General features: G+C 46.5%; 1 protein-coding gene across 1 annotated transcript in view; it reads left to right on the top strand.

Annotated features, from left to right (window-relative positions):
• Positions 1-13,920: 13,920 nt before the first annotated feature.
• OSMR (oncostatin M receptor) overlaps positions 13,921-25,502 on the top strand; it is a 51,980-nt gene continuing 40,398 nt past the window's right edge. The window contains exons 1-2 of the mRNA XM_036278859.1: positions 13,921-13,955; positions 24,860-24,945. Coding sequence (XP_036134752.1) covers positions 24,873-24,945 — 73 coding nt within the window. The 5' untranslated portion in view covers positions 13,921-13,955; positions 24,860-24,872. The remainder of the gene's footprint in view (positions 13,956-24,859; positions 24,946-25,502) is intronic.

The raw sequence follows: 25,502 nt of genomic DNA, 5'->3' as shown, positions 1-25,502 counted from the left end.
GCTGCCTCCCGCATGACCCCAACTAGGGCCAGGGACGAATCACAACCAAGGTACATGCCCTTGACCAGAATCGAACCTGCAACTCATTGGTGCATGGGCCAACGCTCTAACCACGGAGCACCGGCCAGGGCTGATGATATAGTTTTTATCCTTTACTTTGTTATTACGGTGCATCACACTGATCAATTTGCATATGATGAACCATCCTTGTGCCCCTGGAATGAACCCCACTTGACTGTGATGTAAGGAGACATATGAAGGTTACATGAAATCCACTGGTGATAGATTAGGGAGCTGGGAGAAAGCAAAGTGGGGAAATCTATGGGATTGGATAAAAATGGAAATAAGCTAATGAACAAAATAGATCCAGAGACATAAAAGTAGGAAACAGACTGATAAACTTCAGAGGGAAGAGGAGTTGGCGGGAAGAGATAAACCAAAGAATTTATATGCGGATGGTGGCAGGCAGGACCAGAGCAACGGTGAGTGTGAGTGAGTGTGAGAGAGAGTGTGAGTGAATGTGAGTGTGGGTGACCAACCTTGAGCTGCAGAAACGCAGGGTGGAGGGTCCCTGTGCTGTGGACAAAAAGCAGCCGGCTACCGCGGTACGTGGCTCATCAGCGAGCTTCTCCCTGCGTGGCCGGGAGGCCCTGCCATTTTGGAAGATTCCCGGTCTTCCCTGGGAAGAGGCAGCGAGGAGCAGCTAGGGCGAGAGACCTGAGTGCATCAGAGCACCTGGCGCCATCGGACCAGTGGCCCCCACTGTGCCGGCGCAGACCAGCGCACAGTAGTGGCGCTATTGAAGTGCCTGTTGCAGAAGTCACAACTGACCAGGAACGAGCACCATCCCCCACAGCAGAAGCCTCATCGGAACCCAGCACCTTCCTCCACAGCAGCAGTGACTGGGCGGGAGAGGAGCCCCAACCCCAACAGCAGCTGAGGCTCTGGAGCCGAGACACACCCCCAGCAACAGAGGCTCTGCAGTGGACATCCATCCCCAGGCAGCAGCAGCACAAATCAGCAGCTGAGACCCATCCTCAGCAGCATCAGTAGAGACTGATCAGGAGCAGTGCCCCAGCCCAAGCAGCAGCACAACTCAAGCAGCCGAGACCTGCCCCTGACAACTGCAGCAGTGGATTTGGAGTGGAGCCCCTCCCCCAGCAGCAGCAAAGTCCTGGGAGCTGACCATCCTCAGCCCCCAATAGCAGCAGAGGATTGGGAGCTGAGAGCACCTCCTGGCAACAGTAGCAGCAGTAGAAGCACAAGCTGGTAGCTGACACTCACCCCCCAGCAGCAACTGATCAGGAGCTGAGCCCCACCAGGCAGCAGTGTACCCCAGAAGCACACAAGCAGGGCCCACATACCCAGGGAGCACACCAGTGGGACCCACACACCCCAGCAGTGTACCAGCTCAACCCACGCACCCCAGGCAACAGCAGCACAGATCAGCAGCTGAGACCCATCCCCAGCAGCATCAGCAGAGGCTGATCAGGAGTGGCGCCCCAGCCCAAGCAGCAGCAGGACTCAGGCAGCTGAGACCTGCATGAGAGACCTAACACGACAGAGCAATACCAGCCACCAGTTGTCAATCCTTCAGGACCCACAGCAGGCAAGGGGTGCCACACACTGAAACAGTCTGGGAGGCATAGCAACTTTATTTGATACACACCGACCTGCCTACACATTCTAACACCCCTCACCAGGCCGGAACTACCAGATTGCTAAAATGGTGAGACAAAGAAATAACATCCAAATGAAAGAAAAGGAGGAATTGCCAGAAAAGGATCTACATGAAACGGAAGAAAGCAATCTGTCAGATAAAGAATTCAAAGCAATGATTTTAAGGGTGCATAAAACAATTTAGTGAGAACTACAAGCAACTCAATAATAATTATGAAGAGCTCAGTGGGAACTACATAAATTTAAAAAAAGAGGTAGAAACTAGGAATAAAAATCAAGAGGAAATAAAAAATGACATAGCGGTTATGAAAAATACCTAAGAAGGATGCAATAGATTAGAAAAACAGCGCTGGAGACCATGACTTAGAAGACAAGGTAGAAAAAAACACCCAAATAGAGCAGCAAATGGGAAAAAATATTAAAAAGCAGGGAGTTTAAGGGAGCTTTAGGACAATATAAAACATAACAATATTCACATCATAGGGGTACTGGAAGGAGAAAAATCAGAGAAAGGAATAGAGAGCCTATTTGAAGAAATAATGACAGAAAACGTCCCTAAACTGGTGAAGGAAAAAGTCACACAAGTCCAGGACACACAGAAAGTCCCAAGCAAGATGAACCCAAAAGACCCACAGCTATTAGACACATCATAATTAAAATGGCAAACATTAAAGGCAAAAACAGAATCTTAAAGGAAGCAAGAGAGAGACAGAAAGTATCCTACAAGGGAGCTCCCATTAGACTTCCAGCTGATTTCGCAATAGAAACACTGCAGGCCAGAAGGGAGTGTCAGGAAGTGTACAAAGTAATGAGAGGCAAGGGTCTGAATCCAAGACTACTCTATCCAGCAAGGATATCATTCAGAACTGAAGGAGAAATAGAGAGTTTCACAGACAAAAAAAAAAAAAGCTAAAGGAATTTACCACCACCAAACCAGCACTGCAAGAAATGCTGAAGAGACTGTTGTAAAAAGAAGAAGAAACAGAGAGAGAGAGAGAGAGGAACACAGGCATAAAATAAAAATGGCAACTACTAAGTATCTATCAATAAAAACCTTAAATGTAAATGGCTTAAATGCTCCAATCAAAAGACATAGGGTAGCTGACTGGATAAGAAAACACAACCCATATATATGCTGTCTGCAAGAGACCCACCTCACAACAAAAGACTCAAAGAGAATGAAAGTGAAGGGGTGAAAAAAAACTTTCCAAGCAAATGAAAATGAAAAAAAAAAAGCTGGTGTAGCAATACTCACATCTGCATCTGATAAGATAGACTTCAAAATGAAGGCCATAATAAGACACAAAGAAGTTCACTACATAACATTAAAAGGATCAATCCAACAAGAGGATATAACCTTGTAAACATATATGCACCAAATATGGGAGCACCAAAATATATTTAAAAACTTCTGGAGGGCCCTGGCCAGTTTGGCTCAGCGGTTAGAGCATTGGCCTGCGGTCCGGAGAGACCCGGGTTCTGTTCCCGCTAGGGGCACGTACTTCGGTTGCAGTTTGTCCCCGGCCCTGGTTGGTCGTGCGGGTGGCAGCCACTAGATGTGTCCCTTCACGTCGATGTTTCTCTCTCTCTCTCCCTTCCTCTCTCTCCCTCCCACTCTATCTGTACAAAAAGTGGAAAAATATCCTTGGGTGAGGATAAAACAAACAAACAAACAAAAAAACTTCTGGAGGACTTTAAGGGAGAGATCAAGAGCAATGCAATCATAGTGGGTGACTTTAACACCCCACTGATACCACTGAATAGATCTTCTAAACAAAAAATTAACAAGGACACAGAATCCTTAAATGATGAACTAGATCAGTTGGACTTAATTGATATTTACAGAATATTGCACCCCAAAGCTACAGAATATACATTCTTCTCAAATGCACATGGACATTCTCGAAGATAGACCACATGTTAAGACACAAAGTAAGTCTCTACAAATTCAAGAAGATTGAAATTATATCAAGCATCTTCTCTGATCACAATGACATGAAACTAGATATCAATTATAACAAAACCATTCAAACACTTGGAGACTAAATAGCATGTTATTAAACAATGAGTGGGTTACCAAGGAGAGCAAGGAAGAAATTAAAAACTTCCTGGAAAACAATGAAAATTAACACACAACAACACAAAATCTATGGGACGCAGCAAAAGCAGTCCTGAAAGGGAAGTTCATAGCACTATAGGCCTACCTCAAGAAACAAGAAAAATTCCTAATTGACTTTCTAACCCTACAACTTAAAGAACTAAAAAGTAAACAAAAAGAAAAACCCAGAGCAAGTAGAAGGAAAAAAATAGTAAAGGTCAGAGCAGAAATGAACAACACAGAGACTAAAAAAAAATTCAAAAGATCAATGAAATAAAGAGCTGGTTATTTGAAAAGATAAACAAGATTGATGAACCCTCTGACAGACTCACCAAGAAACAAAAAGAGAGGACCCAAATTAACAAAATCAGAAAAGAAAGAGGAGCAGTAACAACTGACACCACAGAAATACAAAAGATCATCAAAACATATTATGAACAATTATACTCCAACAAATTGAACAATCTAGGTAAAATGGACAAATTTCTAGAAACACACAATCTCCCAAAACTGAACAAGGAAGAGATAGAAAACGTGAACAGACCAATAACAACTAAGGAAATTGAAGATGTAATCAAGCCTCTCTCAGCAAACAAAGGCCCAGGCCCAGACGGCTTCACGGGGGAGTTTTACCGAACATTCAAGAAAGATCTAACACCCATTCTCCTCAAACTATTCCAAAAGATCCAAGAAGACGGAAGCCTTCCAAACTAATTTTATGAGGCCAGCATAATCCTAATTCCAAAACTGGACAAAGACACTACAAAGAAAGAAAACTACAGGACAATATCCCTGATGAACACAGATGCCAAAATCCTTAACAAAATATTAGTAAATTGGATCCAGCACTATATCAAAAAAATTATTCATCATGACCAAGTGTGATTCGTCCCAGGGATGTAAGGATGGTACAATATTCTCAAATCAATGAATGTGATACACCACATAAACAATATAAAAAATAAAAACCATATAATCTTATCAATAGATGCTGAAAAAGCATTTGACAAAATCCAGCACCCATTTCTGATAAAAACATTCAGCAATGTGGGAATAGAGGGATCATATCTTGACATAGTAAAGGTCATATATGAAAAACCTACAGCCAACATCATATTCAATGGGCAAAAACTAAAAGCACTTCCCTTAAGAACAGGAACTAGACAGGGATGCCCACTTTTGCCACTCTTATTTAACATAGTACGGGAAGTCTAAGCCACGGCAATTAGACATGAAGGAAGAATAAAAAGGATCCAAATTGGAAAGGAGGAAGTGAAACTGTCATTATTTGCAGATGACATGATATTGTACATAGAAAACCCTAAAGATTCCATCAAAAATCTACGAAATTTAATAAATGAATTTGGCAACGTAGCAGGATACAAAATTAACATCAAGAAATCAATGGCATTTTTATATACCAATAATGAACTCACAGAAAGGGAAACTAAAAAAACAATCTCATTTACCATTACGGCAAAATAATTAAGATACCTAAGAATAAACTTAACCAAAGAAGTGAAGGACCTCTTCGCAGAAAACTACAGGACATTGAAAAAAGAAACAGAAGATAAAAAAAGTGGAAGCATATAACTTGTTCATGGATTGGAAGAATTAACATCATTGCTTTGCTACCCAAAGCAATCTATAGATTTCAGTGCAATCCCCATCAAAATACCAACGACATAGTTCACAGAACTGGAACAAATACTCCAAAAGCTTATATGGAACCAAAAAAGAACAAAGTAGGAGGGATCACTGTACTGGATATCAAGTTATACTACAAAGCTATGGTAATCAAAACAGCCTAGTATTGGCACAAGAACAGGCAGATAGATCAATGGAAGAGAACAGAGAACCCGGAAATTGACTCAAGTCATTATGCTCAATTAATATTTGACAAAGGTGGCAAGAGCATACAGTGGAGTAAGGACAGCCTCTTTAATAAATGGTGTTGGGAAAATTGGACAGCTATATGGAAAAAAATGAAGCTAGACCACCAACTTACACCATACATAAGAATAAACTCAAAATGGATAAAAGACTTAAATGTGACTCATGAATCCATAAAAACCCTAGAAGAAAATGTAGGCAACAAAATTTCAGACATCACATGCAGCAGAATTTTTACTGATACATCACCTAAGGCAATAGAAACAAAGGAGAAAATGAACACATGGGACTACATCAAACTCAAAAGCGTCTGCACAGCAAAAGAAACAACCATCAGAATGGAAAGGGAACCCACCATATGGGAGAGCATCATTGCCAACAATACATCAGATAAGGGGTCAATTTCCAAAATATACAAAATACTCATACAACTCAACAAAAGGAAGACAAAGAACCCAATTGAAAAATAGAAGAGGACCTAAAGAGACACTTCTCCAAACAGAATGTACAAATGGCCAAGAAACATATGAAAAAATGCTCAACATCACTAGCCATCAGAGAGATGCAAATAAAAAACACAATGAGGTCTCTCTTCACACCTGTCAGAATGGCCGCCATCAACAAATCATCAAACAACAAGTGCTGGCAAGAGTGTGGAGAAAAGGGGACTCTAGAGTATACTGCTGGTGGGAATGCAAATTGGTGCAGCCACTGTGGAAAACAATATGATGTTACCTCAAAAAGTTAAAAATTGAACTGCCATTTGACCCATTGATTCCACTTCTAGGAATATATCCTAAGAAGCCTGAAACACCAATCAGAAAGAATATATGTACCCTATGTTCCTAGCAGCACTATGTACAATAGCTAAGATCTGGAAACAGCCCAAGTGTCCATCAATAGATGAGTGGATAAAAAAGCTGTGGTACATATATATACACAATGGAGTACTATGCAGCTGTAAGAAAGAAAGATCTCTTATCCTTTGAGATGACACGGAGGGATCTAGAGAGTATTATCCTAAGCGAAACAAGTCAATCAGAGAAAGACAAATATAACGTAATCTCACTTATTTGTGGAATATAATGAACAAAACAAACTGACGAACAAAATAGACCCAGAGACAGAAAAGTAGGGTACAGACTGACAAGCCTCAGAAGAGGGGTTCAGGGGAAGAGAAGAGATAAACCAGATGTGTAACCATGGACATAGACAACAATGCTGGGGATGGGCCAGGGAGGCTGGGGGGATGGGGAGGAGGGTGTCAATGGGGGAAAAAGGAGAAACATCTGTAACAAAAATAAATTAATAAAAAAATTAATAAAAAGAAAAGAATTTATATGCATATATGCACATATGCATAACCAATGGACACATAACAGTGCAGTAAAGGTGGGGATGGGGGGTGGAAGGGAGGGTGTCAATGAGGGAGAAAAGAAGGGACATCTGTCATACTTTCAACAATAAAGATAAAAAAACTTTTTAAAAGTAAAATAGAGAAACACAGTTCTTTTACCTTGGTGGGTATGAGATAGTTAATAATGAACATTCATGCCCTGGCCAGTGTGGCTCCGTGGTTAGAACGTTGGCCCGTGGACCAGAGAGTCTCGGGTTCGGTTCCTGCTAAGGGCACGTACCTCGGCTGCAGTCTGTCCTCGGCCCCAGCTGGGGTTATGTGGGTGGCAACCAGTCGATGTGTCTCTGTCGAATTGATGTTTCTCTCTCTTTTCCCTCCCTCTCTCCCTCCTGCTCTAACTGAAGATAAATGCAAAAATGTCCTCGGGTGAGGATTAAAATAATAATAATAATAAACATTTATAGCACGTAGACATGGTATTCAGGGAACAAGGTTAACAATGAGGGGCTCTGTGGACTCCTGCCCTGGTGCTGAGGTTGTGCCTGGAGGGCTCTGACATTTCACAGGTATGCAAAAAGACAAATGGGCTCACTTATGGTAAAGACTGACCTTTGTCACGGAAGCCACAGCCTAGGACATGACTACCCGCCACGACCTGCTTTTCCTTAGGAGTTTTTACATTCGGGCCATCCTATGTGGTCACTTCCGGCCTCTGAGTTTGCAGGGCCCGCCAGGAGGCTCCCTGAGCTTGTCAGGTTTAGTGTGTGGTTCCTTTTTCATCCACACAAATATAACGTCTGACTAATGTACATTCCTATCAACAGCAGCTAATTTATACTCCTATCAATTCACTTAATTATATATCTTGGACATATTTCCATAGTGGCACATAGATGATTTTCCTTCTTTTGATTTTTATGAATCATGGTTTTCAGACTTCTATTAGATGATCTTTAGGTTGTTACTAGTTTGCTGTTATTACAAATAATGTTATTTTTTTCTACCTTCTCCCCATTTCCCCTGCAATGGTTTTCTAATGAGTATCTGTGTGTATTATAATTTTGCACCTATGAATGTTTTTAAGCCTAAATTTTTAATCAAGTAAATATTTTTCTTTCTTTCTAATCACAGTGCAGGGGAGAGGGGGGTTCAAGAGAACTTGTCTTTTTTTTTTTTTTAAGAGAAATTGTCTTTAACATCCTTTTTAAAAACATTTACACCTTCATCTTTAGGTGTGTTCCAATAAATTCCAGGAAGATAAGTTCCTACAATTATTTTTGCTATAAGCTCTAATAACAATGATTTAATAATATTTCTCTCCTTAAGTTTTCTTTCTTTTTTTATTTTTATTTTTTATCTTATTCTAGTTTAGTTTGGTCATTTTGTGTTGAACATGAATAAGCCTTTATCCCTGGCCTGTTGCCCACAAAACACCCTGGGAGTGTGGGAATTACCTGCACATCATTGCTAAGTGACTAAGCTTTGTGGACCATCCTTGATAATGGACGGAATAATTGCTGTTGTGTTAGAGCTGGGGGAAGAGGCTCTATTGCAGAAACTAAGACCGAAGATCAAAGTGAGTGCCTTTAGGAAGTTTTCCGTTCAATCTAGACAAAATTAATTTAAGTACAAATGGAATCAGAAAGATAATGCTATGGCTTACTGTCACTCCCTCAAATGAACTTTGTTTTTGTCATTTGAACAAAGTTCAGAGGAAATTCAAAGGCAAATAAACAGCAGAAATGAAGGATACATATTATAACCCATAGAGCAGACACCAAAAATCCTGCAAAAAGGAATAACCAAAAAACAAAAGGCAAACTAAAATAAAATTCTTTTAAAAATTATATAATGTAAAAGGAGGCAGAAAAGGAGAAATAGAAGAACAAAAAAGAGGAAACATATAGCAAAATTGTACGTTAAACTCGACCATATCAATAATTGCCTTGAAAGTAAGTGTGCTGAACACTTCCTCTCACAGTAAAATGAAGAGATCATCTGTATGACCTTTCTTTTTTTTTTTTGGAGGGAGGAAGAGAAAGAGAGAACCATCAAGTAGTTGCTACCTACACAACCCCAACAGGGGCCAGGGACAAACTGCACCCTGCCACCAAGGTACATGCCCTTAGTGGGAACCAAACCTGGGACTCTCCAGTCCACAGGCAGATGCTGTAACCACTGAGCCAAACCAGCCAGGGCTGTGTGAACTTTCTAAAGTTCCAATTACATGCAGTCTGTAAAGCAATGCTGTTTAAACATAGATGCAATGATAAACATTTTAGATCAAACTTAGTAAATAGTTTTCAAAAGTCCCCAGAGTTCCCATCTAATTCTTTCCCAAAGTACTTCCCCTTCACTGTATTCCTGTTCTATTCTTTAGCATTAACTACTGCATCCACATTTATTAATTCCCAAACCATAGGCCAAGAAAATCAAAACAGCTATCTAAACAAACACATATTAAACATTCTTCCTAAACCCCCTCCTGCCCCTCCCAGGGAGAAGAAAAGCAAAAGATACAAAGAAATTCTCCCTGTTGCCTGGTTTCTGATTGCTGGAACTAGGTGTGAACAGTTACAATAGCTAGAAGACTGAGAAATGTATACAATCAGTGGGGGTGAGGAGCAATTTGTAATTAAGTAATTATAGGAAAGTCCCTGAAATTGTTCCATGCAATTGCTTGCTCTCCCACACCCTTTTAATCCCCCTGATATTTGGAAGTGATAGATGTCTCTTAATTAATCAAACTTTATGATATATCTTAGATTTAGAAGTTTTTAGAAGGCCCTGGCCAGTTTGGCTCAGTGGTTAGAGTGTTGGCCCACAGACCGAAGAGTCAAAGGTTCGATTCCTGCTCAAGGGCATGTACCTGGGTTGCAGGTTTGATTCCAGGCCTGGTCAGGGTTGTATGGAAGGCAACCAATCCATGTGTCTCTCTCACATCTATGTTTACCTCCCTCCCTCCCTTTTTCCCTCCCTCCCACTCGATCTAAACAAAATCAGTGGAAAAATATCCTTGGGTGAGGATTAAAAATAATAATAATAAATAAAATAAAATACAAATTTTCAGAAGGCCTATTTAGTTTTTCGCAATGCAAATTACCATTTTAATTTCATTACGTTTTCTTAGAAATAATGTCAGTATCACAAATAATCATAATCACAGCTACATACTTTAAGATCTAAAAGTAAATCTTTAAAATATCGAATGTGATGATATGCCCCCCAAAGAGAGAGAATTCCTATCCCTGAGGGTAATTGTGAGTCATCATCATCCATTACATATTTGAAGACACTTTCTTCAGAAAATCCCAGTTCCCTCACGTTCCATCAGTTTGGTTACCAAATGTTGCCAAACATGTAAGTATAGATATTCATAGCACTTAAACAAATAAATACATAATTAAATAGCTGATTTCAGCCCTGGCCAGTTTGGCTCAGTGGTTGGAGCATCAGCCTGCAGTTCAGAGAGTCCTGGGTTTGGTTCCCGCTAGCGGCACATACCCCTCCCAAAATAAATAGCTGATTTCATATAACTATACTTATAGCTACACTTGTATCCATATCTATATGTATATACAATGTTACAATGCCAGTTTTAGAACTGCTTTCCCCTGAGAAGCTGGACTGGGTAGGGATACATTCTACTGAGGCCCCTACTCATGGTGAACACACATGGGCTCTGGAAGACGGAGGATGCTGGGGGATGGATCTAGGATCATTCCAGGTTTTTCTGATTTGGTATCTAAATTAAAGGTTGGGCCATTCATATAACAGAAGAGAATCAAATGGGGAAAGGTGATAAGTTTGAACTTGGACCTACTGATTTTGATGTACAAGTAAGTTGGCCTGGAGGTCAGAGCAAATAATTGCAAAGGAAAGAAATCTAGGGCCACCAGTGCACCAGGGGTCACTGAAATCAAGACCATGGGTGTGGCCCTTTGGGAGACTGAGTTCAGAGAAGAACGGCAAGGATGGAGCCCTGGGATACACCAGCATCTAAAGGACAAACAGAGAACAAGAAGCCCAAGAAAGTGACAGAGAAGAAAGTCAGGGACACGAGGGGAAGTGGAGACAGTTGTGCTTCTGAAATCAAAAGCAAGAGAGAACATCAGGGAGAGTGTCAAAGGAAGCAGAATAAATCTATATTTTCTCAACATAATCTTGTCCGTGCTGAGCAAGGGAAGGTTTTCAGCTGTTGGTATTTTTCATCTTTTTCATTTCAGCTACTGAAAGGCTAATCTTAAAAAGTAACCCATAGAATATGTATCACATACATATCTTGCTAGGGTTGCTGTTACAAGACGCCACAAGCTTAGTGGCTTAAAAATTACAGAAAATGGTTTGCTCAGAGTTCTAGAGTCCTAAAGTCTGAAATCAAGGTGTAGGCAGGGTGAGCTCCTTGTCAGAGGCTCAGAGGGGGAGGGTCTTCCGTACCTGTCTCCTAACTTGGCTGGTTGGCCCGCAGTCCTGGGCATTCCTTGGCTTGAGGCAGGATAACCCCAGTCTCTGCCACAGTCGTCACGTGGCCTTCCTCCTGCGTGTCTGTGTCCAAATTTCCCTCTTCCTATAAGGACAGCAGTCATTGGATTAATCCATTATGGCCTCCTCTTAACTTGATTAGATCTACAAAAACAGTATTTTCTTTTTTATCCTCATCTGAGGATATTTTCTATTTATCTTCAGACAGAGTGGGAGGGAGAGAGAGGGAGAGAAAGGGGGAGAGAGAAACATCGACGTGAGAGGGACACATCGACTGGATGCCTCCTGCACAACCCCAACCAGGGCCGGGGACGGACTGCAACCGAGGTACGCGCTCTTAACCGGAATCGAACCTCGACTCACTGGTCCTTGGGCCGATGCTCTAACCACTGAGCAAAACCAGCCAGGGCTGCAAAAACAATATTTTCAAGTAGAATCATATTCTGAGGTTTCGGGCAGACATGAATTTTGGGGACACTATTCAACCGATTATCCGAAGGGTATGATCACAAATTTACATCTATAGCAACTAGGCTCCAGAAAGGGGTAAGGTCAAGAAATCAGAAGGAGGCACGCAACAGTTGAACTGTGTGTGGGCACCTGTTGGAGGAGGGCCACTGAGGACATGGCTCTTACCTAAACCCAAAACTGGCCCCGGGCGATCATGGCTCCTCATCCCTTCCCCGGCCTGAATGTATGTTCCGCTGTCTCCTCACTAGAAGCCTCCTAAGAACACTGCCTTGAATGAGCAATGTGTTACTGGACCATCTGGATGGTCCACTTTACTGAGCCCCAGTAAGGCCCCCACATAAACTCCTTCCACTGGGCAGAAGGGTGTGGAAATGCACATGCCTCTGGGCACCCACCGCCCTCTGGCATGTAAGTTCTCTTGTATTAGAACTGCCGCTTTCCAGTCTGGAGTGGTCTGCCCCCGGGTGCGGAAGCCAGTCTCTCGTTTCACCGGGGGGGTGGGGGGGTGGGCTCCCGAGGTTCCAGACCAACACCACGACCCGTGGTCTCCCTTCCATTGTCATAGGACCCAAAGTAACTGAAGACGCACTTTGTAGAAATTGTTCGCACTCAGTATTTTTGATTTGGCGTCTCATCTGCTCTAGGAGACAGCCTCTGAACCATTTCTATTAAGAAGAAAGTCACATGCTCTTACTCAGTGAACTACACACTCAGAAAGCCTTTCCGAGGGCTGGGACCTGGTGGCGCCGCTTCCACACCACGCAGATGGCTACGCTAATGGACGCAAACTCCGGGGGCCGTGGCAGGTGTGGCAAAGGGGCGCGCGTCTGTTTAGACAAAAGTACCTTGTCTTCATTATCATCAAATATTTATGCACCGGAGACTCTGTGGTACCATTAGGTATTAAGTGTTTTTAGGCAGAAAAGACAAAGTCTTTCCCCAGGATGATACTGAGGAGGTGCAAAAAGTATGGACAAACATAAAAGTAACATTTGGAGTAACTCTGACTTTAATGTGAACCAGTCGTCAGTTCAAGAAGTCATTCTGAGGTATGATTCACCGGCGATTCTTCTTGATCACTCTTGGTCCCTCTGCACCCCACAGTCCCTGCCATTAGTGACACTTTCCAGGGTCCCCCAAACCCGAAGCAGAGCAGGCTCAGCTGACCGAGCGGCGCGCTGATCCAGCCTGGGGGACACAGGTGCCCCGCTGTCCCCTGGGGTCCCAGGCTGCCCCGGAAGCCAGTATTAGGGATCCCACGCAGCTGCAAAGTCCATGTGTCTCCACAGTCCATCACGACTACAACGAGAGGGCACTTTGTATTGAAAGGTCTTGAATTTGAAACGTGAATCTCAAAGACCGAAGGCACGTTCTGGAGGAAACTGAGCCACATGGCAGCACCCGGGGCTCCGTGAAATGCAGGCTTCGGGACGACAGGACGTTTCTGGACGCATGGGGGACCCGGAGCCTACACAGGGCTCAAACACTCACCACTTCTCCGAACACCAAACGAAGGCCAAGGGCTCGGCCCAGGTGGCGCTAACAGGTGGCCGTGGGCGCACCCCGGCCGTCGCGGGTCTGCCGCCTGCCCCCGCGCCCCTGGACCCGCGGGGTCGTGGTCCCCACCCTTCCTCGCCAGGCCTCTCCCACCTCCTTCCCCGGCCGCCCGGTCCGGGCCGCACCTCGTCCTCGGCGGGGTCCGCCCTCCTCCCGCAGGGACCGGTCCGCTTCCCCGGGGACCACAGGAGGCGAATTCCTGCGGGTCCCCGGGGGGCCAAGAGTGCGCCGCAAGACGGGAAATTGCAAAAGTCTTGGGCCCTCGGCCCGCCCCCGCGGCTTTCCCGTAACTCCCGCCCTCGGCGCCCGTCCCGCGGCTGATTCATAGCCTGGGCGCCCGGCCACCTCTCCGCCGGCCACGCAGCGCCACCCGCGCCGAGGCCCGTCCGCTCGCGGAGCCTCCTGCTGCCCGCCGCGGTGAGTACCGGCGCCCGCGCCCTCCGCGCCCTCCGCCCGGCCGCCCTCGGACCCGCGGCCCGGCGCCGCGCGGGCGGAACCGCACGACTTGGCCGACCCCGCCCCGCGTCCGCTTGGCTCGGGTCCGACCTGCGGGGCAGCGGGCGAGGGTCCGCGCGTCTGCCCGCCCACCTGGCGCGTCGCCCCGAAGGACTAGTTCCCGCAGCGCACCGGGGCCACCAGGGCCAGTCCCCGCGCCCGCGCTCCCGCCCACTGCCGCTTCCTCGAGGGGCCGGGAATGTCGGTGAGGCTCAGCTGCCCCTGGATCCCCTTCTGCCTCTCCCGGCCAGCCCTCCGGGCGGCTTCGTGGTGGTCCCCGGACCCTCCCACCCACCCTCGCCTCCCACCCACCCTCGCCTCCCACGGACGGTCACTCCGCGCCCGCCGCGACTCCGCCCCTCGGTGTGTTTACACCTGGCGGTGGGAGGCGCTCCCGCAGGTGGGCGAGCGCGTCCCGTGATGCTGGTCGGGACCGAGGCCACCTCTTGTGCCGCGGGAACGGCGGCGGCACAGACTTGACAGGTTGGGCAGCAGGGCCCTGGCATTTGTAGGGGCACGCCACCCCCTTTTATAGACAGTCCTGGGGATGGAGGGGCTCAGTAACGTGCACGGGACCACAGAGCGGCTGTGGCGGCGCTGAAACCCGGAGCTTTGCTCCTGACTCAGAGCTTCATTTCCTGAGAGTCCTTCATCCCCTGCCGGTCCACCCGCACATCCACCCTGCTTGCCTGTCACGTGGTGGGGGGCACGGCGTCACCCAGAAAGGCCACTTGACAGCGGACAAGTTTGAAGACACTTTGTGAAGGAGCTTTTTCTCCAACTCAAGAGGAGTAAAGGTAGGGCCCAATGTAAACAGGGCAGGAAGGAGTTGTGGTGCATTTAATTGGATCTGGAAGGAAAGGAGCTTTAAGTCTTATTTCTAGGCTTTCGGTCTTATTCCTAAGCCTAAAACTGGCTTTGGGACTTGGGTCAAGTTATGTATCGTCTTAGCCTCAGTTTCCTTGTCTGCAAAATAATAATGGTCCATACTTACTATGAACCAGGTACTAGTCTAAGCGTTTTACATATGCTTACTCATTTAATCTTCACCGGTGAGGTAGGTACTCGTTTTGTCATTCTCATTTTATCAATGAGGAAATGGAGAGGTTAAGCGACTTGTCTACTTCACACAGCTAGCAGGTGGCCGAGAAGATTTGACTTTGGAGTTTGCTTAGCACCACCATGCTGTGCCTCAGACGTAGGACCCTTTTTGGAATGGCCCTGAGGTTGCTGTTTCACTGTTGTTCAGCTTTGTCTCGCTCCTGGATTGCTTTACAATGCACGCAGAGACCCTTGAGCGTGGTCATAGCAGCCAGCGCGTCCTGGACTTCGCTGTGTCTCGGAATCATTCCTGGAACTGTCAAAGCACTGGACTCCAGTCTCAGCTATCTATTCAGAATCGTCAGGGTGTGCTCAGCTTGCTGTCTCCCCTGGTAGCATCCAGTACTGTTAGAATGCCTCCAGTGGCAGGGAGCTCACCACCTAACATGTCCTTGCTGGACAGAGCTAATTCTCAGCTGTAACTTGCCTCTTTGTGACTTACATCTTGGTCCCAGTTCACTTATTTGCACACCAGGTCTCTTTTGTTCCGCCTGGAAGACCAGGATCTCCTACTGGGATGCACAGAGGGGTTCCAGAGTCTTTGATGTTCTTATAACTCTGTCTTGAAAAAGGAACCAAAACAGGAAACAATATATAAAATGGTTTTAGAAAAGGACTGGATGGAAATGTATCTGACAGGAGGGAGCAGTGTGCCTTCCCTGGGAGCACGGGGATGGGGTGTAGTTGGCTCGGGCAGAAGGAAATCTCAGTGAGTGTCGTCTGTTACAGGAATGGGGAGCCCTGGCCCCTCCTCTCCCTGGGGAGGAAGTCCTCCTTGATGGTAAAAAGAAATCTATGAAATGGAAAATAAAATAAATAGAATCTTGTGAGAAGTACCCCTCCCTTTAAGCAAGCTTCCTTGTAGCTACGTAAAGTGAGAGTTTATTTTCCCCTAGCTGTGTCCTTGGCTTCACGGCCTTCCTTCCTTTCTCATTTTAGTGCTCCTGCTTTGCAGCATTTGTTTATTCCAGGTTCTCTGGTGTTTTTTGTTTTTAAAATAATAAAATACTCACGGAATACAGCTCATTTGGACAGGAGAGAAGTACATGGAATGAGTTGTGCAAGTACCATCACCCTACTTGCACGCAGACGAGGGAAGGCTAAGTCTGGTAATGACCACTCCGAGATACTTTTTCTTTTCTATACATTTGCATAATATGTATATATACATGTGTTTTGATATGTGTAGACGAGCTCTAGTGCGATCTAATACACTGTGCAGCTTACTTTTTCACTCCCAAGTCTGAGAGGTCGTCCCGTGCCGGAACTGCCTCCTTCGGCAACGGCTCCGTGTTATCCTACAGTAGGACGCACTTTATCCCTCCTTTTCCGTCTCGGTGGTGACGTCAGGTTCTTCTGCATTAGCTACAGTACTTCAGGGGAGGCTGCGCGCTCATCTCTGTGCTCAGGCCTGAGTGTTTCTGCAGAATAGAATCCTAGGAGAGAGCTTCTTGCATCAAAGGGTTTGTCTGTCTTCTCACTTGGTAGATACCACCCTTCAGATTGCACCCAGACCCCGTGCCTGAGAATTTGTGTCCCTCGTTCTTTCTCAGATGAGCTGTTATCTTTTTCAATTTAAACTTTCAGATCTGGTAAATGAGTGAAACCCAGTGAGGCGTTCACACTGTTGTGAAACCATCACCGCCATCCTTTTCCAGAATATTCTTTTCATCTTGCAAAACCAAATCTGTGTACCTATTAAACAGTAATTCCCCATTTATCCACCCCCACCCTCTGGCCACCACCATTCTGTTCTCTGTCTCTGGGTATCTCATGTAAGTGGAGTCACACACTAGTTGTCTTCTTGGGACTTGTTTGTTTCACTTAGCAAAATGTCATTGAAGCTCATCCAAGTGTCAGAATTTTCTTCCTTTTTAAGACTGATTAATATTCTATTATATGCATGTGCTATATTTTGCTTATCTATTCATATACTTTTATTTTATTTTTATTTTTATTTTTGTGGTACATGCCCTTAGTGGGAACCAAACCCGGGACTCTCTGGTCCGCAGGCTGACGCTCAACCGCTGAGCCAAACTGGCCAGGGCTGATACTTTTATTTTAACTATGTTTTGCTGCACAGAAGTTTTAAATGTCTGTGTAATCAACTCTGCAATCTCCTAATTTCTGGCTTTGTCTAGTGTAGGAAGGTCTTTTTCACCTAAAAATTATTTTTGAAATGATCTTGTCTTGTAATACAATATTTTGATTTTTACATTTAGCTCTTTAAAAGATCACAGTTTTGTACAAGGTGAAAAATAAGAATTAACTTTTTTTTTTTCCTAGAGTTCTGGGGAGTTAACCTGATAGTGTTGATTAATTCATCCATCTTTTTTCCCCACGCACTGGAAATTCTATTTTTATAATAAAATAAGTTCTTGCCTATACAGAGGTCTGTCTCAGAACTTTATTCTGTCTCGTTGATCTTTTTTGTCTCTCCTATGCCAGTCTCACCCTGTGTTAAATGCTATAGCTTCATGATATGTTTTTAAATACTTATTAGCATATTTGTACTTTAAAACATTTAGAAATGATTTTTACACATTTTCTCTTTTGTATGAGCTTTATAAATGCTTGTGCAGTTTCATAAAATCCTGCTGGAGTTTTCCTTAGGATTTTCTTCTGTGTGGGCTGAGCTCTAAGCATGGAGGAGTGTGGTCTGAGGTTGTGCATTAACAACACACGCCAGAGTGGCTTCCAACCTTTCTTCGCCTTCACTTCCTCGTCTGTGTGTGTAGATAATAACAGACGCCCTTTCACAGAGCTGTAGGGAGAATTCCTGCGTGTAAGTCACTCAGCAAAGCACCTGACAGAGTTACTGGGATTGTTACCGAAGCAGGAACCAGTGAGTGTTTTCCATTAGATATCGATAGTATGCCAGGAGGTAAAAATATGTCATAAACACTGAATCTAGCAGTGCTTCTGAAACTTCAGTGTGCCTGTGGATGGCCTGGGAGCTTGTGTGAACACAGGGCTTTGGTCAGCAGGCCTAAGGTCTGACCCAGTATTTGCCTTTCTAACAGCTCATGGGGGATCCGAGTGCTCCTGGCCTCTCGTCCACCCTCTGAGTAGGTAGTCTCTCAATGACATTTACAATTGTTCTGGTAGTGATGGCATTTTCTATGAAGGTAAGTGTGATTGAGACTGGAAGGGAGAGAGGGAGGAGAGAGAGAAACATGGATGTGAGAGAGACACATTGACTGGTTGCCTCCTGCACAACCTGACCGGGCCAGGGGTTAGAACCTGCAACCCAGGTATGGGCGCTTGGCTGAGAATGGAACCTGTGACCTTTTGTGCAGGCCGAAGCTTTAACCACTGAGCACACCAGCCAGCACCTAAATTGTTTTTTTTTTAAATGTTATATGCTAAAGAACTACATTAGAGCTGCTTCCTTTCTTCCTCTCTTTCGTCCTTTCTTCCTCTTCTTCTTCTTCTTCCTCTTCTCCTTCTTCTTCTTTAAAGGAAAGAGTTAGGTAGAACACTAAATATAGCACCAAGTTCTGCTCTTAGAGCTGAAACCCTTGGTCACAGGTGGTGGTAAGAGGAGTTCCATGTTGGACAGGAAGGGCTTGGCTTTACTGGAAGCAGCTGGGGGCTGTGGGCTTGCGTGCGCATGTGCAGACGGCCAGCTGTGCAGTGTGGAGGCCAGTCGGTGGCCACAGCTGCACGGCCGCCACACTTCACTTTCAGAGATGGTTTTCCGGGCACACTGTTCCGCAACTTGCTTTCCCATCCAGGATGTTTGAGACATCCTTCCATGTCAGTTCATGTATTATTTCATTCTTTTGGACAGTTTCATAGTATTCCTTTGTAAAAATGCAACATAATTATATTTTATATTATATTCTAGTTTCTTTTCATAGATATTTAATTGTTTTTGTTTTTCTTAACATAAATGCTGCAATGCATCTTCTTTAAAAATAGATATCTTGCATATATACATGAATACACACGCTCTATAAAACAAAATTCCAGAAACAATATTTCTAAGTCAAAAGTAATGCATACTAAAATTTTAATAGATGGTGCCAAATTGATGGTGATAAAGTTGTACTTTCTGACCATCAGTGAGTAGCAATGCCTGCTTCTTCAAACTCTTACCAACACTGGGTTTTAAGACCTTTTTAAACTTTTCAACAGGACACCACACAGACACACACAAATTAAAACAATTGCTGTTTTAATGCATTTATTTGAATATTACTGATGGTGTCCAGTTTTTCTTCTCTTTTGGTTCTTAATATTTCGTTCTTCTTTATGAATTACATATTCATGTCATTTGCCAGGTTTTTTTTACAGGGTTGCTTGTCTTTCTCTTATTGATTTCTAAGGGCTCCTTATGCAGTGGGGGGAGGATAACCTTTTGCCCTAAATATTGAAATTGTTGTTCTGTTTGTTGTTGGTCCATTTGTAGCACTAAAAATTTTAGTAATCAGTGTAGCAATCTTTATTTGTATCGCTTCTGGGTTTCACTCCAGGCTTAGACAGATCACGGTCATTCACTGTGGTCTCTCTCTCAAGGTACAGACCTCCACACACATGCTGGGTGGACAGTGTCTTCCCTTTGAACAGTATCTTCATATGACATCATCAGGTACCCACCCAGTTTGAAGAGTTTAGCAACACACCCACGATCAATGAGTGATCATGCTGCTTCTTACGGGGATTTTCCTGCACTGAAGACACTTCCCAGGAATAAGTATTTCGGTGATGACGAAACAAGAAGTATTGGGGAGGGGCGGACTGATGACCCTTTTCAGCGGTGGTGTTTTATTACACGTTAGTGTTTACACTGACGGATAGTCAGAGGCATTTTCATTTTGCAAGGAGACGAGATTCGAATGAGAAGTTCTCTAAGCTGAGTGGGTAGTTTTTCTTTTCTCCCCTCCCTGCTTTCCCTTGGAGAACAATGAGACAATAGTTGGCCACAGAAAAGTAGAAGGGCCCTAAAAAGAATCTATTTTAATTAAAACCGAAAGCAAAGAGAGGGTGCGGTACAGCTGGCACAAGGTTTTATTCACTTATGATATTTGCTGGGTAGCAAACATGTTCTGGGACTGTGACAGGCAGTGGGGAGTGAGACCCAGGCCGGTCCCAGGCTGCTCATCGTCCAGCTGGGGACGATGGGAGCTTTAAAAAGGAGAGAAATAAGGAATAGGTTTGGGAAAGGACCAAGGAGCATAGTAAGGCAGGAAGGTATGTTTCCCTTCTTAATTCTGCTACTTCCTGCTCCCTGGCTTCCTTTCTGGTTGGAAAGGGAAAGTGGCAACACGACAGCTGTTGGGAGAAAACGCAGGTGAATGAGTGGACGGGCCGGGTGGGCTTCTCCGCGTCAGAAGCAGAGCCTGGGAGGAAAGTCCACCCCTGCTGGGTGGACCTGAGCACCGGTGGGGAGAATGCACCCCGGATGCCAAAGGATCTCTCCAGCCTCTCCCAACAAACGGCCCTGTCCTTGGGGTGATGCAGGAAAGCCAGGCCTAATTCTGATTTTTAAAAATCTGCATGAGGGGGCGTAGAATAGGGCGTGGGGTGCCCCAGAGCACCGTGCTGCGTCCTCCCTTTTCTTCCTGCCCTCCCTGTGTTGGCCCTGTGTGTGCTCCGAGGCCACCGGCATTTGCACCCAGGCCAGGACCAGCCCCACAAACTCCTTGTCCTGTACCCAGCCAGCTCCTTGATGTCCCCACCTCAGCTTGAACATGTCACAAACTGAGCCGCTGACACAGCCCGCTAATCCCTTCTGCTTCTCCGTTACTGGTGATTCCATTCTTCCAGGGGCTCGGCCGACATCCCCAGAGCCATCCTGAAGCCTCACTGTGTCCCCGCCACACCCTGCCAGCTCCATCCTCTAGTCCCTTTGGGATCCCGCCACTACTGCCATCCTCTGCTCTCAGCCAGCGCTGCTCTCCTGGGGCTGGTGCTGGAACCTTCTCCCTGCCCTCCCTGCCGCTGCCCTCACCCCTGCAGCCTCTTCTCGTTGCTGGTCCTCCGTTTCCTGCAAGTTCGACCATGTTATCCCTCAGCTTGAAGTACCCGAGCGGCTGCCATCTTTCCCAGGGTAGAAGCCACAGTTCCAGAAATGTTCCTCCTGTTTGCTCTCCCTCTCCGCCTGCCCCCAGATCTCATCTCCTGTCTGTCCCTCCTTGCTCACTCCAGTGCCTGGCCCCTTCTCCTTGCACTTTGCTGAGCACTCACTCACCCCAGGACCTTTGCACGGGTTGCCCCCTCACCTCCAGGGTCCCGTCAGGAAACAGCTGGGCACTCGAATTGATGACTCAAGGAGGATTATGTATGAGGTGTGGAGGGGCCACGGGGCTGTGCGGGCAGTCGCCTTGGACTTGTAAGCTGCCGGCTCTGAGCCCTCCGTGTCTGTGTTCTTCCCCCAGCGTGAGCCTCTGTGCTGTCGGGAAAACTGTTCATGTGGCATTTCCCAGACGGGCTCCATGCGTGTCTTTGTGATGTTGCAGCTGCGGAGGCCCATTCTGCAAATTTTGCTGAACTTCACCGATTTTACCCGGTGGTTTTCAGACAGCAGCTGGGACGTGCAGTCCTTCTGCAAGCAGTTCTGAGGTGGTGGCTGTCCAGTCACCCAGGGAAGGACAACCACTTCCCTCCGTGCTGGCAGGGACCGCCCCATCCAGGTGGCCCCTGCCCAGCCTGGGTAAAACTGCCCGTCAGACTGAGGAAAATAAAACGGCACCTCTGAGCGCCCGCTGACGCCAACTCGGTGCCACCTGATGTGTGCGAGGCGGTGGGCAGGACAGGCCTCGGAACCACCGTCCTCATCCCAAAGAACTCCCTTGACGCCCCGGCCACAGAAACGCGTCCTTTGCCAATACTTCTGCATTTCATTCGTGTTACATGACGACTTTCATTCTTTACTTTCTGGTTCCCCTTAATGGGTAGGTAGTTTCTGACTTTTAGTTTTACGTTTCTCTACCCCTATGAATTCATTTTTGCAACATGTAAACTGTTTGATTTGCTAGAACTCCAGATTTTTAGAAACATTTGAAATAGACCTTTTACAAAGAGAACGTCAGGATACATGCCTGTCACCTCCTGAATTCTCTGCTTCACTTTGCGGGTTGCCATGTCCTGACAGTGGTAGCGCCCGCCTCCCTGAGGCCACGTGAGTGCTCGGACCCGGGTTGGGCAGCTCTTCAAGCTGCACAGTGGGTGGCAGACACCCCACCTCGGCATTTGCCCTTTGCCTTCCCTTAGGTTCTCAGCAGAAACGGTTTTCTCTTATATCTGGTACGGATGGTCTGTGGGCCAGCAACTAGCCCAGAACGCAATGCTTCAAGGAACAGGCGTGAAAGCTGCCATCTGCCGTCTGCTTCTGCTCTCTGTCTGCCGTCTGCTGTCTGCTCTCTGTCTGCCGTCTGCCGTCTGCCGTCTGCTCTCTGTCTGCCATCTGCTCTCTGTCTGCCATCTGCTCTCTGTCTGCCGTCTGCTATCTGCTCTCTGTCTGCCGTCTGTCTGCCGTCTGCTGTCTGCTGTCTGTCTGCCGTCTGCTCTCTGTCTGCCATCTGCTCTCTGTCTGCCATCTGCTCTCTGTCTGCCGTCTGCCATCAGCTCTCTGTCTGCCGTCTGCCATCTGCTCTCTGTCTGCCGTCTGCCGTCTGCCTGCCGTCTGCTGTCTGCTGTCTGTCTGCCGTCTGCTGTCTGTCTGCTGTCTGCTGTCGTTCTGCCGTCTGCCCTCTGTCTGCCGTCTGCCCTCTGTCTGCTGTCTGCCCTCTGTCTGCCGTCTGCTCTCTGTCTGCCGTCTGCTGTCTGCTCTGTCTGCTGTCTGCCATCTGACTGCCATCTGCCATCTGCCATCTGCTCTCTGTCTGCTGTCTGCTCTCTGTCTGCCGTCTGCTCTATGTCTGCCGTCTGCTCTCTGTCTGCCGTCTGCCGTCTGCCGTCTGCCATCTGCTCTGTCTGCCGTCTGCTGTCTGCTCTCTGTCTGCTGTCTGTCTGCCGTCTGCTCTCTGTCTGCCGTCTGCTCTCTGTGTGCCATCTGCCGTCTGCCGTCTGCTGTCTGTCTGCCGTCTGCCATTTGCCGTCTGCTCTCTGTCTGCCGTCTGCTCTCTGTGTGCCATCTGCCGTCTGCCGTCTGCTGTCTGTCTGCCGTCTGCCATTTGCCGTCTGCTCTCTGTCTGCCATCTGCTCTCTGTCTGCCATCTGCTGTCTGCCATCTGTCTGCCGTCTGCCATCTGTCTGCCGTCTGCTCTCTGTCTGCCGTCTGCCATCTGCCGTCTGCTCTCTGTCTGCCGTCTGCCATCTGCCGTCTGCTCTCTGTCTGCCGTCTGCCATCTGTCATCTGCTCTCTGTCTGCCGTCAGCTCTCTGTCTGCTGTCTGCCATCTGCTGTCTGCCATCTGCCATCTGTCTGCCATCTGCTGTCTGCCATCTGCCATCTGCAGACTCTGCTTCCATTGCAGCTGGGCTCAGCTCACCTGCGGGCAGGCTTGGCACCAGGGAGGCCTCCAGTGGTCTGGTTTCCCCTTTTTCTGTCTTTGCGCGTGTTCCCATTGGCCTGTAAATACAATAAAGAAAATAAATAGTGCAGGTGGCGAGAACTGATGGTCTGGCTCACTGACTTGCGAGAGTTTGCTGAAATCCAGGCAGCAGACAGAGGCCAGCGTTGACCTTGACCTGTTCCATCGCCCCTCTCTGCGATGAGTCAGATTCGAAGTAGGAAAGGGAAAGTCAGTGCTTCCCCGACTAACACATTTAGTATTGAATTAAGAATGCATTGGCCTTCTGGAGGTCATCCAGGCTCATTCCTGCACCCTCAGATTGCCCGGTGGTCAGAGGAGCCGATGACTCACTGTCGCTTTGGCCTGTAGTTAAAAAACCCCCTCGAGGCGAGGAGAACCGGAGATGATTTGGAACAATAAAAGCTGTCTCTGTAGGTGGAATGTGCTCTGGTCCTAGATGTAATTTGTTTTTTTGTTTTTTTTAAAATCCTCACCCAAGGATACTTTTTCCATTTATCTTCAGGTAGAGCAGGAGCGGGGGGGGGAGACATAGACCTGTTGCCTCCTTCACGACCCAACCCGGGCCGGGAATGAACCCTTGACTCTTTGGTCCGCCAGCCGACGCTCTAACTGCTGAGCCAAGCCGGCCAGGGCACCCTAGGTGTAATTTTAATGAGGGAGACAGGGAAGAGGGAAGATGAGTTTCTGATAGTAAGTAATTCACATTTAGCGCTTTGAGACTGAACTATGTTTTCTTTCTAATGAGTCTGTTTCTTATATTTAACTTTCGTTTCTCTGCTTTGCCTTTCTTCACCCACCTTTGCTTGGCTTGAGAAACTGGCGGCTCAGTGATCTCCTGCTGGGAGCCGCCGGCTTGACTGGGGGTCGCAGGCCTCTGGCTGAGCCGGGCGGCCCCGCTGGGGTGACTAGTTCTGCCTTCCTTGTTGCTCCTTCACCTCCTGCGCCCAGTGGGGTAGCCCAGAAATGTTCTGTTCATGCCAAAGGCGGAGACATAGACGAGCAAGCAGAAATACACCAGGTCTCTTTAGGCCTAGGCTCCAAGCGAGCACACTGTCACTTTGGCCTTTTTGTGGGGACATAGGCTTTTCCCAATGGGTGGGGAGTCCAGAGTCACATGGCAAGGGGTGTGGCTACAGGGAGAGAGAAGAATGGGCACCTTTAATGCCATGAGCTACCACAGTTGGCTCACAGAAACACGATCCAAGCTCAAATTACGATTTCCCTTCTTTGTGATTTTTTTCAGGAAACCAGAAAAAATGACCCCCTTGGCTGTCTTTCGGGCAACATTCCTCTTGGCATTACTGCCCTTGAGAACTTGCCAGAGCAAAGGTAAGATGTGCAAAGAACAGTCAAGAAAAAAATCACAAAGAGGAAAAAATGTGGTAGTTGGTTGCTTTGGAGAAAAGTTGCACAATTCTTTTTTCTTTGGAAATTACGTGGAATTGGTGAGTTGCAATGGTTACCTTAGTTATAACATTTCTGATCTTGATGGGTCATCTTCATAAGCTGCCCTTTGACCCTGACATTGGTGAGTGGACCTTACCCTGCAGAACTTCACAGTTGATATATTGCTAATAGTCATCCCCTTGCTGGGGAGACACGGAGAGAAACTGCCCAGTGCTGGCCACTAAGGTAGAACAAGCTGTGATGTCCCCCAACTATGTTCACTGCGATGCTGTTAGCAGTGAGATAGTGCTGCTCAGCGCTGAAATGCTCTTTGTAGATTTAAACAAAGGGTTTGTTGCTTAGCTAGTCCCCTACTAATAAATCAACTTTATAAATAAAGTCAAGAATTTACTACTTCTAAAATGTTTATGGGTACTTTGATTATTCTTTGAACCAATTGGAAGGTAGATTCTTAGATCTGAGAGAGTGCCTATGGGTTT

Source organism: Molossus molossus, unplaced genomic scaffold (genome assembly GCF_014108415.1).
Source record: "Molossus molossus isolate mMolMol1 unplaced genomic scaffold, mMolMol1.p scaffold_m16_p_3, whole genome shotgun sequence".
Classification (NCBI taxonomy): domain Eukaryota; kingdom Metazoa; phylum Chordata; class Mammalia; order Chiroptera; family Molossidae; genus Molossus; species Molossus molossus.
The sequence above is the reverse complement of the archived record's forward strand: the minus strand, read 5'-3'. Positions and strand labels throughout refer to the sequence as shown.